This window comes from Varanus komodoensis, unplaced genomic scaffold (genome assembly GCF_004798865.1).
Source record: "Varanus komodoensis strain SLA01 unplaced genomic scaffold, ASM479886v1 scaffold8, whole genome shotgun sequence".
NCBI lineage: Eukaryota > Metazoa > Chordata > Lepidosauria > Squamata > Varanidae > Varanus > Varanus komodoensis.
The window spans coordinates 5175725-5187486 of NW_025336481.1; the positions used below are offsets into that span (position 1 = coordinate 5175725).

The window sequence follows — 11762 nt, forward strand, 5'->3', positions numbered from 1 at the left end:
TATGCATTTGAGTATGCACTTGAGTATGCACTTGAGTAGGCTGTTTACACGGTTGTGCAGTACACATGTGTGTACAGGGTACCGTCATGTGGACAGGAGCGCCTGCAAACAGCAGTTTGGCACAATCCATCAGCCATGCACAGGTGGATGATGGAACATACTTTTGAGAAAGCAAACCCTTTCTGCTCATGATTGGTCCCCCCCCCCCCCGTAACAACCAAGCACCATCTTTGTGACTCTTGAGGGGCCAGAACACTGTATGTGCTGAGAGGGACCCAGCCGAAGGGGCTAGAAATATTTCAGTGTGCATAAGGTACTGCATTGATAGGTTATAGTTAACCCTGAGATATTTAACCTTTACACATTTAAGCATTTATCTAAGCAAGACACAAGTCTGCAAACAAAGGAGCAACCTACTTCCGACTGCTGAAAACAGCAACTCGATATGATATCCTTCCTTCTCCCCCTGCTACAAGATTCCTTTTTACTCAATTCACGTTGTGGAATCGTAACAGAGTGTGTTTTCCTACCCCACTTCTTGGACATGTTGTGGAGTTGGGGGCAAGGAAATGCACATGAGATGACAATATTTTGTCACATAGTAGGTGAAACTACATGTTACCAGGAATGGAGGGAGGGACACAATACAGGAAACCTATTTCTGGCAGCCGTAATATCTGTGGTGACATTGTTATTGAGACTAAATAAGATACCGGAAGGCTCTGGTAGCTTTAGTATTGGATGGAGCAGCACTTTAAATATTTTGTTCAGCTGATCCTGCAGAGTTTTCCACTCCCTTCCTGTAGGCAATCACATGTTCTCGCCGGCATCACACCTGTGCACAAATCCATCTTCACCTGTCCACCTAAGTTGTTGGTGCCTCCATATCCTCTCTCAGAGACAGTGTGCTTTACCTTGAATAGATGGAACCATGGTCTGGAATCAGCTGCAAAGGCTTGGCACTTTCTTTCCTCCCCAGTTCACTTGACCTTCTCAACAGCATTGTACCCTGCTGAAATTTGCCTGCATGCTACAGCGAATTAATTTGGAAGCTAGTCGACTGGCTGAAGGACCCGTAAATACAGCAATGGATCTGGCTCAATCACTCATGAGTTAGGGTGTCATTGTTGGCAACTTTGGCAGAAAAAGCCATACAGCTCCCAGCATGCCACACAGAGCATTCTGGGAGTTGTATGCTTTAAAAAAACGAACTAAACCTGCATAGGATAGCAGCACCTTTGCTTTTTTTCCCCCCCATAGGTATGGAGAACATTCTGCTTTCTTGTCGTTCTGAGTAACGGGCTTTCACAGAATATACAGTTGCATCAGCAGTTCCACAAAATTAATGTTAGATCTCTTTTTTAAAGGTCCAATTGCAGCTATGTATCACACGCTACCCTAACAGGTAGCTATTATTTACTATTTATACCTTTATCTCATTTCTATACCGCCCCGTGGCCAAAGCTCTTTGGGTGGTTTACAGCAATCTTAGTTAACCTTCCCATATCGTCTGAGTCCAGGGATAGAACTTGGATCATCCGGAAGGTCCTAGTTACACTCTCTATAGCATGTTGCTCCCTAGGACTGTCATCTGCAATGGATCAGGTGGGACAGATCTGCCCTGCCAAGCGGTCGCTGTTGACTGCAGCCTCGCGAATGCTTAGGAGGTTGCCGTTGCGGATGGATCCGTGCAGGCCGACACGATTCGGAAGAGCTCCCCTGCTGCCTCCTTTGGCTTTTCCCGTCCACGCACGATCCTCTCTCGTGCCATCTAGGAATCGGTTCCTTCCATTTTGGACCACGGCAGCCGCACAGGCACAGGAGAGGCGATGGCGGCAGCATGTGGGACATCGCACGTCATCCAGACTATCTCTGACACGGGATCCTCCGCAGTGATCCCGCAGCCCAGCCAGTTTCCAGCGTGCGCACGCCTGTGGGACTTCAGCCTCCACTAGTTCTCCACTTGTCTGCATGCCCCCCCAGTGCCCCTTGCGAAAGAATGTTGATCCCTCAACGTTTCTCAGCTCCTTCCCTTACGCGCCGCCAGAGGTATACGTATGGGATGCCTCTCTTTGCAGCTGCTACGGCTTGCCTTACCCTCCAGTAGTGAAACTAGCCAAGAGACCTTTAGGAGGTCCGGCACGTACCTCATTTCCTCTCTGTCTCGGTATTGCTGAGGGGTTGCCCAGGTTCAGCACAGCCTTGGAAGGATCTTCTTCAGTCTTCTTCCAAGCTTCTGTCTGAGCCTCCTAGACAATGGCTGGGAAAGCCTATTTCATAGGGGACATAGTGCAGTGGTCTTTGGTGTGCAAAACAACCCACATTTAATTCCGGGCATTTCTATTGGCACAGTTAGGGAAGCTCCCTCCTTGAAGGCATGCCAGGTACCTCGGAGGAGACAATTGATGGCCTTCCTTGGAGATAAAGAACCTGCAGTTGTGCAGGTGCTGTTTGATTCTAACTACCAGCAGGGCCAGCCAACACTGACCTGGAGCAGTGGAAGAGAGCCTCTGTTTGCAGGGAGTATCCAGCAAGTGCCCAGCTCTTAGAACAAGTCTTCCACAGTGAGAGGAAGCTCTAACCTTAGGAAGCACAGGAGGCTGCCTTGGGCCAGCGTCTACTATTTGTCTCTGATTCCTGTAGGGCAATGCATCTGCTCCCTAGCTCCCAGATAGGTTGAGCACTGTGGACTGGTCCTTCAGAGTTTAGACTTCAGCCTGGCGTGGACACACTGTGCCACCAGCGTCGGGGCCAGCAGCTGCCACCAACCCTTTGTCCGTGTGTCCTCTTGGCTTCCGCTTTGACAGTCAAGAGTGCTTCAGGGCAACGGTGTTCTCAGCACCTCCTACCTGATGCTTTTAACTGGAGATGTCAGAGACTGAACGTGTGAGGCTGAGTATGACCACTCACAGAGTATGTCGCGTGGAGCTGTGGTGTGTCTCCTTTTCTGGAGCCATTAATTAATTTTTTCTATACTGCCCAATAGCTGAAGCTTTCTGGGTGGTGGACAAACAGACAAGGAGTCCTGACTGTGTTTTAGACTAGTTTGAGTTCACAGCCAAGCCATGTGAAATCCTCCCATGCTATCCAGATCCCTGTCTGGATCCCTCAGATGCTTGATGTTTCCCAGTACAAAGGCAAATGTATCAAGCTAGCTTTCTCTTGTTCAGTAGATCACTTTTCTGCATGCAAGTTCATGGAACACACAAATGCAGATTTCAGTCCTGACAGTGTATTTCTAGGGAATGGGAAATTGGAAGTTGAGAACATGCAGTGGTGGTGAATGGTGCCTACACAAAGAGAAGAACGAACAGAGGTTTCATGGGTCAGACCAGTGGGTGATGCAGCTCTGTGGTTCTGAACCATTTACAAGAACATGAACATGCCAAAGTCGGACCCCGGAGCCTCAGTGCCTTGAGCGACGTTGCCTCAGAGCTGAGGCAATCCAGTACCAAATGGGCCAAATAAAAAGTACCAAATGAACATGGAATGGAACATCAAACCACATGGTTGATGTGCATCTGGAAACATCTGGATGCAGAAGGTTAAATTGTGAAAGGCTGAGCCTCCCACCTTCGCCTTGACTGCAGAGAAGTAGCCGTGCCCTGTGCTGTTTCAGACTTGAGCTTCTCTCACTAGCACAGGCGTGATGGGCTCTGCACGTTGCTTCTGGGCCCTACCTGGTTCCAGGCAAAAGTGCGTGTTAGTATCTTCCATACTTTCTGATTGATGTTGATACTCGGAGGGTGAAGCACTCCATTAATATTCAGAAAAGAAGTAGGGAAACTCTGCTCCAGAAAACTCCCCAGAGAATTCAGTTATGCACCTGGTACTTCCAGCTTACGTTAGTGATAGGTAGGTTGCCCATTTTAATATGTAGAAAAAATATAGAATCGTAGAATAGTAGAGTTGGAAGGGGCCATAAAGGCCATCGAGTCCACCCCACTGCTATTGCAAGACACCACGTGACACCATCCCACTCAGATAAAGGATGAGAGTTGGGTTGGCAGCAAAAGGACTAAGCTATATTCAAAAAGGTTGGTAGGAAGGTTTGCTAATGCCTCTACAATGCCTCTGAATAGCCATTTCTAAACCTCCAAAATGTTCTCAGATCAGGTACTGCAGTGGTGGGAATTGTGTGGCTCCCTCAGTTGTGATTGGGCGACAACACACATCACCCCTATTCAGTGTAGCCAGTGCTAAGCATTTCCCCCATCCTTGAGCCAGGGGGAGGACTCACTATAGGGATGCATCTGTGCAATGATCTCCAAGATGGCCACCCCCATCTTGACTGTGATGCAGAACTTTGCATTGTGGGCGCAACATGGAAGCTCCGATTCGGACAAGGAAGGTTTTGAGCCGCGTGTCCACGTCATGCCGGTTGGCTGGTGGACCGTGGGACTGTGGGCTGGGATAGTGGCAGAAATGGTGTATGACAGTTGTTTCTTGGAGATTCTTTCCTCACTGTCCCATTGAAGGACAGGAATTGAGGTCCAGAACTGAAGTAGCTGGTCCTTGCTCCCATTACCTGCGTACAGCTGCCCCGAGCCAATGCTTTCTTCCAAAACGATCCCTCGGCCTTCCCATCTGCACCACAACCTCACATTCCAGAATCACTTTCTGTTGACATGCTCATTTCTCATGTTTCCTCCTCAATTAACGACCCCCACCTCATCTTCATACATCGCCATGGAAACCTTTCCTGAGACGCCTTTTTAAAGCAAATTAGTGTTAAAAGCCACATCTCACTGCTGCCGCTTCTCCCGCTGCTGCTTTGAAAGACAATTGATTTTGAATGGCTGAAGGGAAGCCGCCATGGTGTTTTTGGAGTGACTTCCCCCCTCCTGCTTGTCTCCCCCCCTCCTCTCTCTCCCTCTCTTTCTCCCCCCTTTTTTTGGTCTTGTTTCGATTTGTCTTTGTGCACAGTCAAAAGGTCAGCTTGAAAGATCGTGTCTTCTCCAGCCCCCGAGGTGCGGCCACGAAAGGTAAAGGTTCTCCTCAGGCCCCGGGCGTCCGAAGATCGCCCAGTGCCGACCAGAGCATTGAGGACAGCCCAAGCAAAGTCCCCAAGAGCTGGAGCTTCGGAGACCGCAGCCGGGCCCGGCAAGCCTTCCGCATCAAGGGAGCTGCTTCGCGGCAGAACTCAGAAGGTGAGGCCACTCCAGATTCACCCTTGATCCCTCACAGGGCCCTTCTGTTGGAGATTGTGGCCATGCTGTCCTTAAGAGACGACACCACAGTTGGAAGCTTGATGCACGTGTGCAGTTGTGGCCTGCAGTGAGCTGGGAAAGCTGTTGGCTTCCACAACTTGCTTTTTTTTTTATTGCAAAGTTTATTGGCTCCTTTCGCTCATGCAAGATAATGCTTCCCTCTTCTTGAGCCATTAAAGGATGGTTGTTGGTTTCATAGAATTATAGAAGAGTAGAGTTGGAAGGGGCCATGAAGGCCATCGAGTCCAGCCCCTGCTGGTGCAGGACACCAAGTCACACCATCCCACTCAGATGACCATCCAGTTTCTTTATGAATGTCTCTAGTGTGGGGGAGCCCATGACCTCTCCAGGCAGCTGGCTTCACTGTTGTGTTACTCTGACAGTGAGGAAGCTTTTCCTGGTACGTAGCCTGAATCCGGGTTGTCACAACTTGACTTAATGATTCCATGCCTTGACTTAATTATTCCAAAGGCAACTGGTGCACCTGCTCTCAGCTCCCCTGCTTTACATCCTGCAGCTGCGCCTGATGGGAAAGGTTGCCAGCTGTGCAGCTGGGTGTCTGCAAGCCTGTGAGGCTTCCTCTTGGCTCTGCTCACAGGACAGGGCCACTCGCCAGGGGAAGTCCGCAGTCTCTGGAGGGGCGGATTCCAACCCTAGTTGTAAGCCATCCTTTGGGCCTTTTAAAGGTATGAGGCAGAATATAAATCTCAATTAAAAATGGAGGAAGCAGTCCAAGGGGCCCTTAGTATTGTCCAAGAGGCTATAGGGAAGTTTGGATTCCCAGCTCCGAAGTTGGAGATAGTGCTTTGACCTTGGAGTTGAGAACTCATGTCCTGGTCACCCTCTCCCTTGTAGCTGGTGCAGAAGAAACTTGGCTGGCTGATCTTCAAGGTCAGGATAGTGAGCATGGAAAGGGGCAAAAGGGCTGTATGGGAAAATGGGGAGATGACTTGGGCAGAAATATCAGAGATATCCATCCTGAAACTACCGCAGACATCCTTTGCCCTCCTCCAAAGGATCCTAGCTGGATGGCCGAAAATGTCTGTCTGGCAAAAGCACAGTGTTCCCCATCTTTCTGCAGCGGTACGAGACTGACTGGTTACGCTTCTCGCTTCCTTCCTGCTTTCTCCAGAAGCGTGCCTTCCCGGAGAAGATATGCCTGATGCCGACAACAAGAGCTGCAATTGCGAATTCGTGACAGAAGACCTGACACCGGGCCTTAAAGTCAGCATCAGGGCCGTGTGGTAAGGAAGGGCTGTGCACCCGGGCCGGGTGGAACAACGGCGACCCTGCCGAGCAAGCCGTGCTAAGCCGGGGACTTGGTGCAGGCTCTGTGTTGCCCTTACGGTACAGCCCGGGAGGGGACAATTGAGCTTGGCTTATTTCGGTGGGGAAGCAGCTCCCACGGCGTAGCAGCCTGGCTTAACTTTATGATTTCAAGTGGATTCAGCGAGGTGTTGAGATGGTTTCGGGTTGAGATGCAAAGGACGGTCTTCCACAGAATGACCACGCATGGAATTTTATGCCAGTGCAGAAGTGACACAAGACTCAGGAAGCCACCGTGGGTCTAAAGACTGCACTTGAAACGTTTGCGGCCCTGTGTAGTTTTATTTTTGACCTTATAGTCGGTACTTGCTGGGAAGAAGCCCACGCCACTTTAGGCGTTACTTATTTATTTATCATATTTATATCCAGCCTTTTTCCTTTCGAGGAACTCAAGGTAGCTGACATTACATCTCCCTCCTCTTCATTTTATTCTCACAACATCCCTCTAAGGTAGATTAAGTGAGAGCCTGTCACTGGCACAAAGTCACCCAGCAAGCTTCGTGGCTGAATAGTGACTAGAATCCAGTCTCCCAAGCCCCTCTTGACCACTACACTGGCTCTTTTTATTGTTAATTGCCCAGAGACCTTCAGATATTGGACAGTGCATAAATGATATTAATAATGGTAATAATAGCAAGCGTCGTCATAATCGCTATCATTAGAAAATCTGTATTGAAATATTTATTTTATTATTATATTGATATGCTGCCTAGTAGTCCAAAGGGCTCTCTAGGCAGCATGCAACCATCCAAATACCAGGATACAACAATTTTAATTGTAATGGCTGTCAGCAATTTTAGTTGGGAACCGTTCCAGCAAAGGTGTGTTTCCACCCCATTTTGTTCCTCCCTTCCTGTGATCTCTTACGCAGGTGGAAATGGCAGCCCCCAGCTGCTTTCATCAGACCAGCCCCAGCTCTCAGTCTCAGTCTGGTATTGGGGTGGGTGGTTAGGCATGGGGTGGTAAACCAATAAAGATAAGTGACCACGAGGCTTTAGATAGCAATGTCAATAAGGAGAAAGTTAATTTAAAAAGTCTAACTGGGTGTGTGTATCCAGCACATGCTCAAGCTCATGGGCTGTAGAATTAAGCAGGGCTTAATGCATCCAGATCATGTAACTAGTCCATGTCGTATTCTGTCCAGGTCGTATTTTCAAGTAAAATCCGACTGGCACAGGTCCAGCCAGGCCTATCAACCAGTTCTGCCATTTTTTGTTTCTTTCCCTTTTCTTTGCCTTCTGTCTAGCCATCTTTTTGCTTTTGATTGCTTCCGCCTTAGCATTCGTATCTCAGAAGGTGTTACCTTCCCATCTCCAAGCAACCAGCAAGGCAATTTCTCCTTCCCTTATGCAATCTAAATTCCTATTGCTGAAGCTCGTCTTCTGAGCCTCTTGCAAACTTTGATGCCTGTAGCAGAGACAAATCTGGATTGAATCTGCTTTTGTGCTTCCTTCCACCAGGCAAGGTTTGCTTTCTAACAAAAGAAAGGACGGGCACGTAAACACGGGGGTAACTCCAATAGGTTTATAGGCGTGGAAACAAAATGAATGCACGGGCAGCGTGGGGACGGACGGCTCTTTCGGGACACGGAGGTGAACCCTGACTGCAGATCACCTGTCCCTCTATTTTAGTGTCATGAGATTTCTGGTCTCCAAGCGGAAATTCAAGGAGAGCCTGCGACCCTACGATGTTATGGACGTCATTGAACAGTATTCAGCCGGACATCTGGATATGCTTTCCAGGATCAAGAATCTTCAGTCCAGGCAAGCGTCTCCCCTCTTTCAGCCGTAATTACGCTGGCCGCTGGGCAGTTGCTATCCTAACTCAAGGGGGTGGGGATCAGACTTGCATTAGAATAGTCACCTAACACGCTTTCCTCTCTAGGACCCAGCGGGTTTTATGAATAATGACTGTTCAGATCTTGGTTGTAATCGTGGGTTTGTATGGTGGGACAGGAGGTTCAAATTGGCCCTTTAGCTCTCATTTGTGTCAGTGAATACGATAAGCAGAGAGTGACCTACCCAAGCCCCTCTGCCCCATATGGGCTTCCTCGTTTTCAAGAGCACAATCGTGAATGGGAAAAAAACCCCTCTGAACTGTGGTAACATCAGGCTGATCCCAAGAGCCGTATTTCTTTATACAGTCCAATGAGAACTCCTTGTCACTTGAATATATGGGATCTGAAAATGCCCTTTTGGTAAAGGGAGAGACTCAAGATAATTTTATTCTCCAGCTACAAAATAATTTGTTCCTATTGAGAAAACTTGAATTCTGACTGATGGGCTGTGTCCAAACTAAGCCCTATTTAGGGTAGAGCTGTTGACATGAATTGGGCTTAAGTTAGCAAATAACACCCCACCGAAGCAGGGAAAAGCCACAGAAATTGAGGATGTTCAAAAAGTGTGTTTTTTTGCTACTTATTCAGAACTGACATGGTCAATGTGATGAGACACAGAAGCATCTTATCTGATAAACGTTATTCAGTAGCAAGACGTTCCTTTATATGTCAAGCATATCTGAATAGAATTGCGCCTTTATCTCTCTCCTGTTTATCCAAAATCTTCTAAGAAGCTCTTCTCATGTAGATTTTATCACAGTCTGCTAGATCCTTTTTCTGCCCTGCTCCACCTACTCACGGAACATTCAAAAATGCAAGCAAAATGGTTGACGTTGGCCAGACAGCTTCGGCTCTTGGGCAGCACGTTGCTCTTACGTGCCATCAAGTCACCTCTGACTTACGGGGACCCTCTGAACGAAAGCCCACCCCCTGCCCAAATTTCCTGTCCTCTTGCTCGGCTTTTGCAGACTCGGGGCTGTGGCTTCCTTGATGGAGGGAATCCATCTTCTCTTCAGTTGAACTTAATCCTAATCATTATGACCTTCAGACAATTGTGTTTGTAAAATTCTGCTTGCAAACAGAATGGGATTGCAATAGAGTCTGACCACTGAAAAGACTAGAGTATGGAAGAGACGATTTATTCAGTGTGCTTTCTTTTAAATATTAAAATTATTTGCTTTGAGGTATTTATTTGCTGGATTTCTATCTTGCCCCCTTAGCCAGAATGGCTCTCAGGGCAGGGTACAAGTGTAGTATAAAACAGTGAATACATAAAAAATAAGCAGTATCAATTTAACAAAGATAAATATAAAATCACAGCACAGCGGAAGCTCCTGGTCTTCAACAGACGGATTGAAACCCACAAGTAGTTATGACAGAAACATGGCACCACCACCACGATCTGTTCAGCACAGGTGCGAGCAAGCTCTCACCCTTCACATGGACTGCAACTCCCATAATCTCCAGCCATCGTAGCCACCAATAAAGGATTATGGGAATTGTAGCCCAAAGCATCCAGAGGATGCAGTGACAACCTGCTGCCCGCAGGGAAAGAACAAGATGTCAGGCAGAGAGGCACCTGCTGGGTTGAAGACCTTTTCAGTGCTTTCTCCTAAGCTGTTGGTTTTTACAATGTCCTGCAGTCAAAAAATCAGCAAAGTGCCTGCTTCATTCATAGATTTCCATAAGGAGGCCAGATAATCCAGTCTTCATCATGAAGCTCTCCTGATTTCCCCCTAGTTTTCCTGCCTTTTTTCTTTCCACAAAACTAGTTTGACAAAAAATGGAATAGCAGCACAATAGCTTATGCCTTTGCCTGGAAAAATCTTAGGTAAACTGGAAAAAGGTTCAGCTCAGCGGAACCAACACTGTGTACTGTTTCCTCACATGACTGATTCTGCAAAGGCTTGGTTTTTTCTCGCTCTGAGATTACTAAACCAAATTTAATTATTTGTTTAGGATTGGTGGGGTTTTAATGTTTGTAAACCACCCAGAGAGCCCTCTGGGCTATTAGGGTGGTATATAAATGCAGAAGGAAATCAATATATTTTCTTGCATTTTTTGGATAAAAGATATGTAAGTGTATTGGGGCTGAACAAGGATCTTCTAGTTTGAAATGCAAAGCTTCTTCATTCTCCTAGCTGCATCAGCACAAGGAGAACATGTCCGTCTTCCTTTGCTAGGACTGAAACACGACTTCCAGTTCTGCTTAGCAGAACTGCTTTGAACCCAGTCAGTGGAGATGAAAGGTGCTGGGAAGACCTGTGAGTCCCTTTAACTCTCTTGCAGCTGCAAATCTGACCCCCAGAGACTAGAGGGAAGGGCCATGCATGAATGCAAACATGCTTTCCCCAAATGATCTGTCGCAATGTACAGTTACGTAAGTTGGTGCACCAGTTTGTTTCATCGCTCTAAGTGGTGCGAACCATTAACCGACTTGTGCACTCAGTGAAGAAAATGAGGAGGCAGGAGAGGGCAAACTGCTTGGCAGAGCAATGCATATTATGGTATGTTGCCCCATGCAAAATGACTGAACTTAAACCGTGTCTTAAACAACCTATTACAGGATGCGCTGTGTTTTTCTTTGTGTTAGACCAAAATTAGCCTAGGCTGATTAGCATCCTGACTGCGAGAAGGGTAGAACTCTTTGCTTATTGCTTTTCCGTCCAAAAAACCCTTTCCCTGTGTTGCATTTAGGTCACGGGTTAAAGAACTGGGACTCTAATCTTTTTCCCCCACTGGTGATTTAAAAAAATGTTATTCACTCCCATTTCCTTTGCATATTTTGATAAAGACAATGTGTGTACATTTTAAAAGCGGCTTATGGAGATCAAATTTGAAAGGGAAAGGGTTTAGACTGGGACAGGGAGGGCTTCTCTGCCTACCGTTTGGGCTCTCACTTGCTTAAGCCAGTGTTCTAGGTGGCAGAGAGAACCACAGAGCTGCATGTAAACTGTGGTGGGAGTTTGGGACCGCTTTCGGTAGGCTTGAATTTCAGCTGTCAACAAGCAATGCCATAATTTTGGAGGTGTTCGTATCACTTCCTCCTTCACCACTCATGATACTCGTTGCTGCTTGTGTGAAGTGTACCATAACATTTTAAAAACTATTCTTTGTTTCTGTCTCTTGTACTGTCCCATCCATGGGTGTGTGTGTCTCCTTCCAAGCTTGTGTGTCCCAGACCAGCTGAGAATGTGCACCATGTGTTGTGTCAGCCGAGAGTCTACATTTCCAATGGAATATTGTCAGAAATGTTCCAGTTTGTATAGCCTGTTGCCTGTCCATTGCAAAGCAGCCGCCCTTCTGAAAAGAAGAGCGGTTCCATTTTGCTCAAAATTCTGCAATCTTTCTGTTAGTTGATGAAATTTGGTGCGCTCCCAAATGATCAA

The 11762-nt window shown here is 47.3% G+C and overlaps 1 protein-coding gene across 1 annotated transcript in view; it reads left to right on the plus strand.

The window, feature by feature from the left end:
* The window catches only part of KCNQ2 (potassium voltage-gated channel subfamily Q member 2), a gene marked incomplete at its 5' end in the record, with an annotated part of 63357 nt that extends 55030 nt beyond the window's left edge, over nucleotides 1-8327 (plus strand). The window contains 3 exons of the mRNA XM_044455151.1: nucleotides 4927-5150; nucleotides 6343-6454; nucleotides 8168-8327. Coding sequence (XP_044311086.1) covers nucleotides 4927-5150; nucleotides 6343-6454; nucleotides 8168-8327 — 496 coding nt within the window. The remainder of the gene's footprint in view (nucleotides 1-4926; nucleotides 5151-6342; nucleotides 6455-8167) is intronic.
* Nucleotides 8328-11762: the final 3435 nt, after the last annotated feature.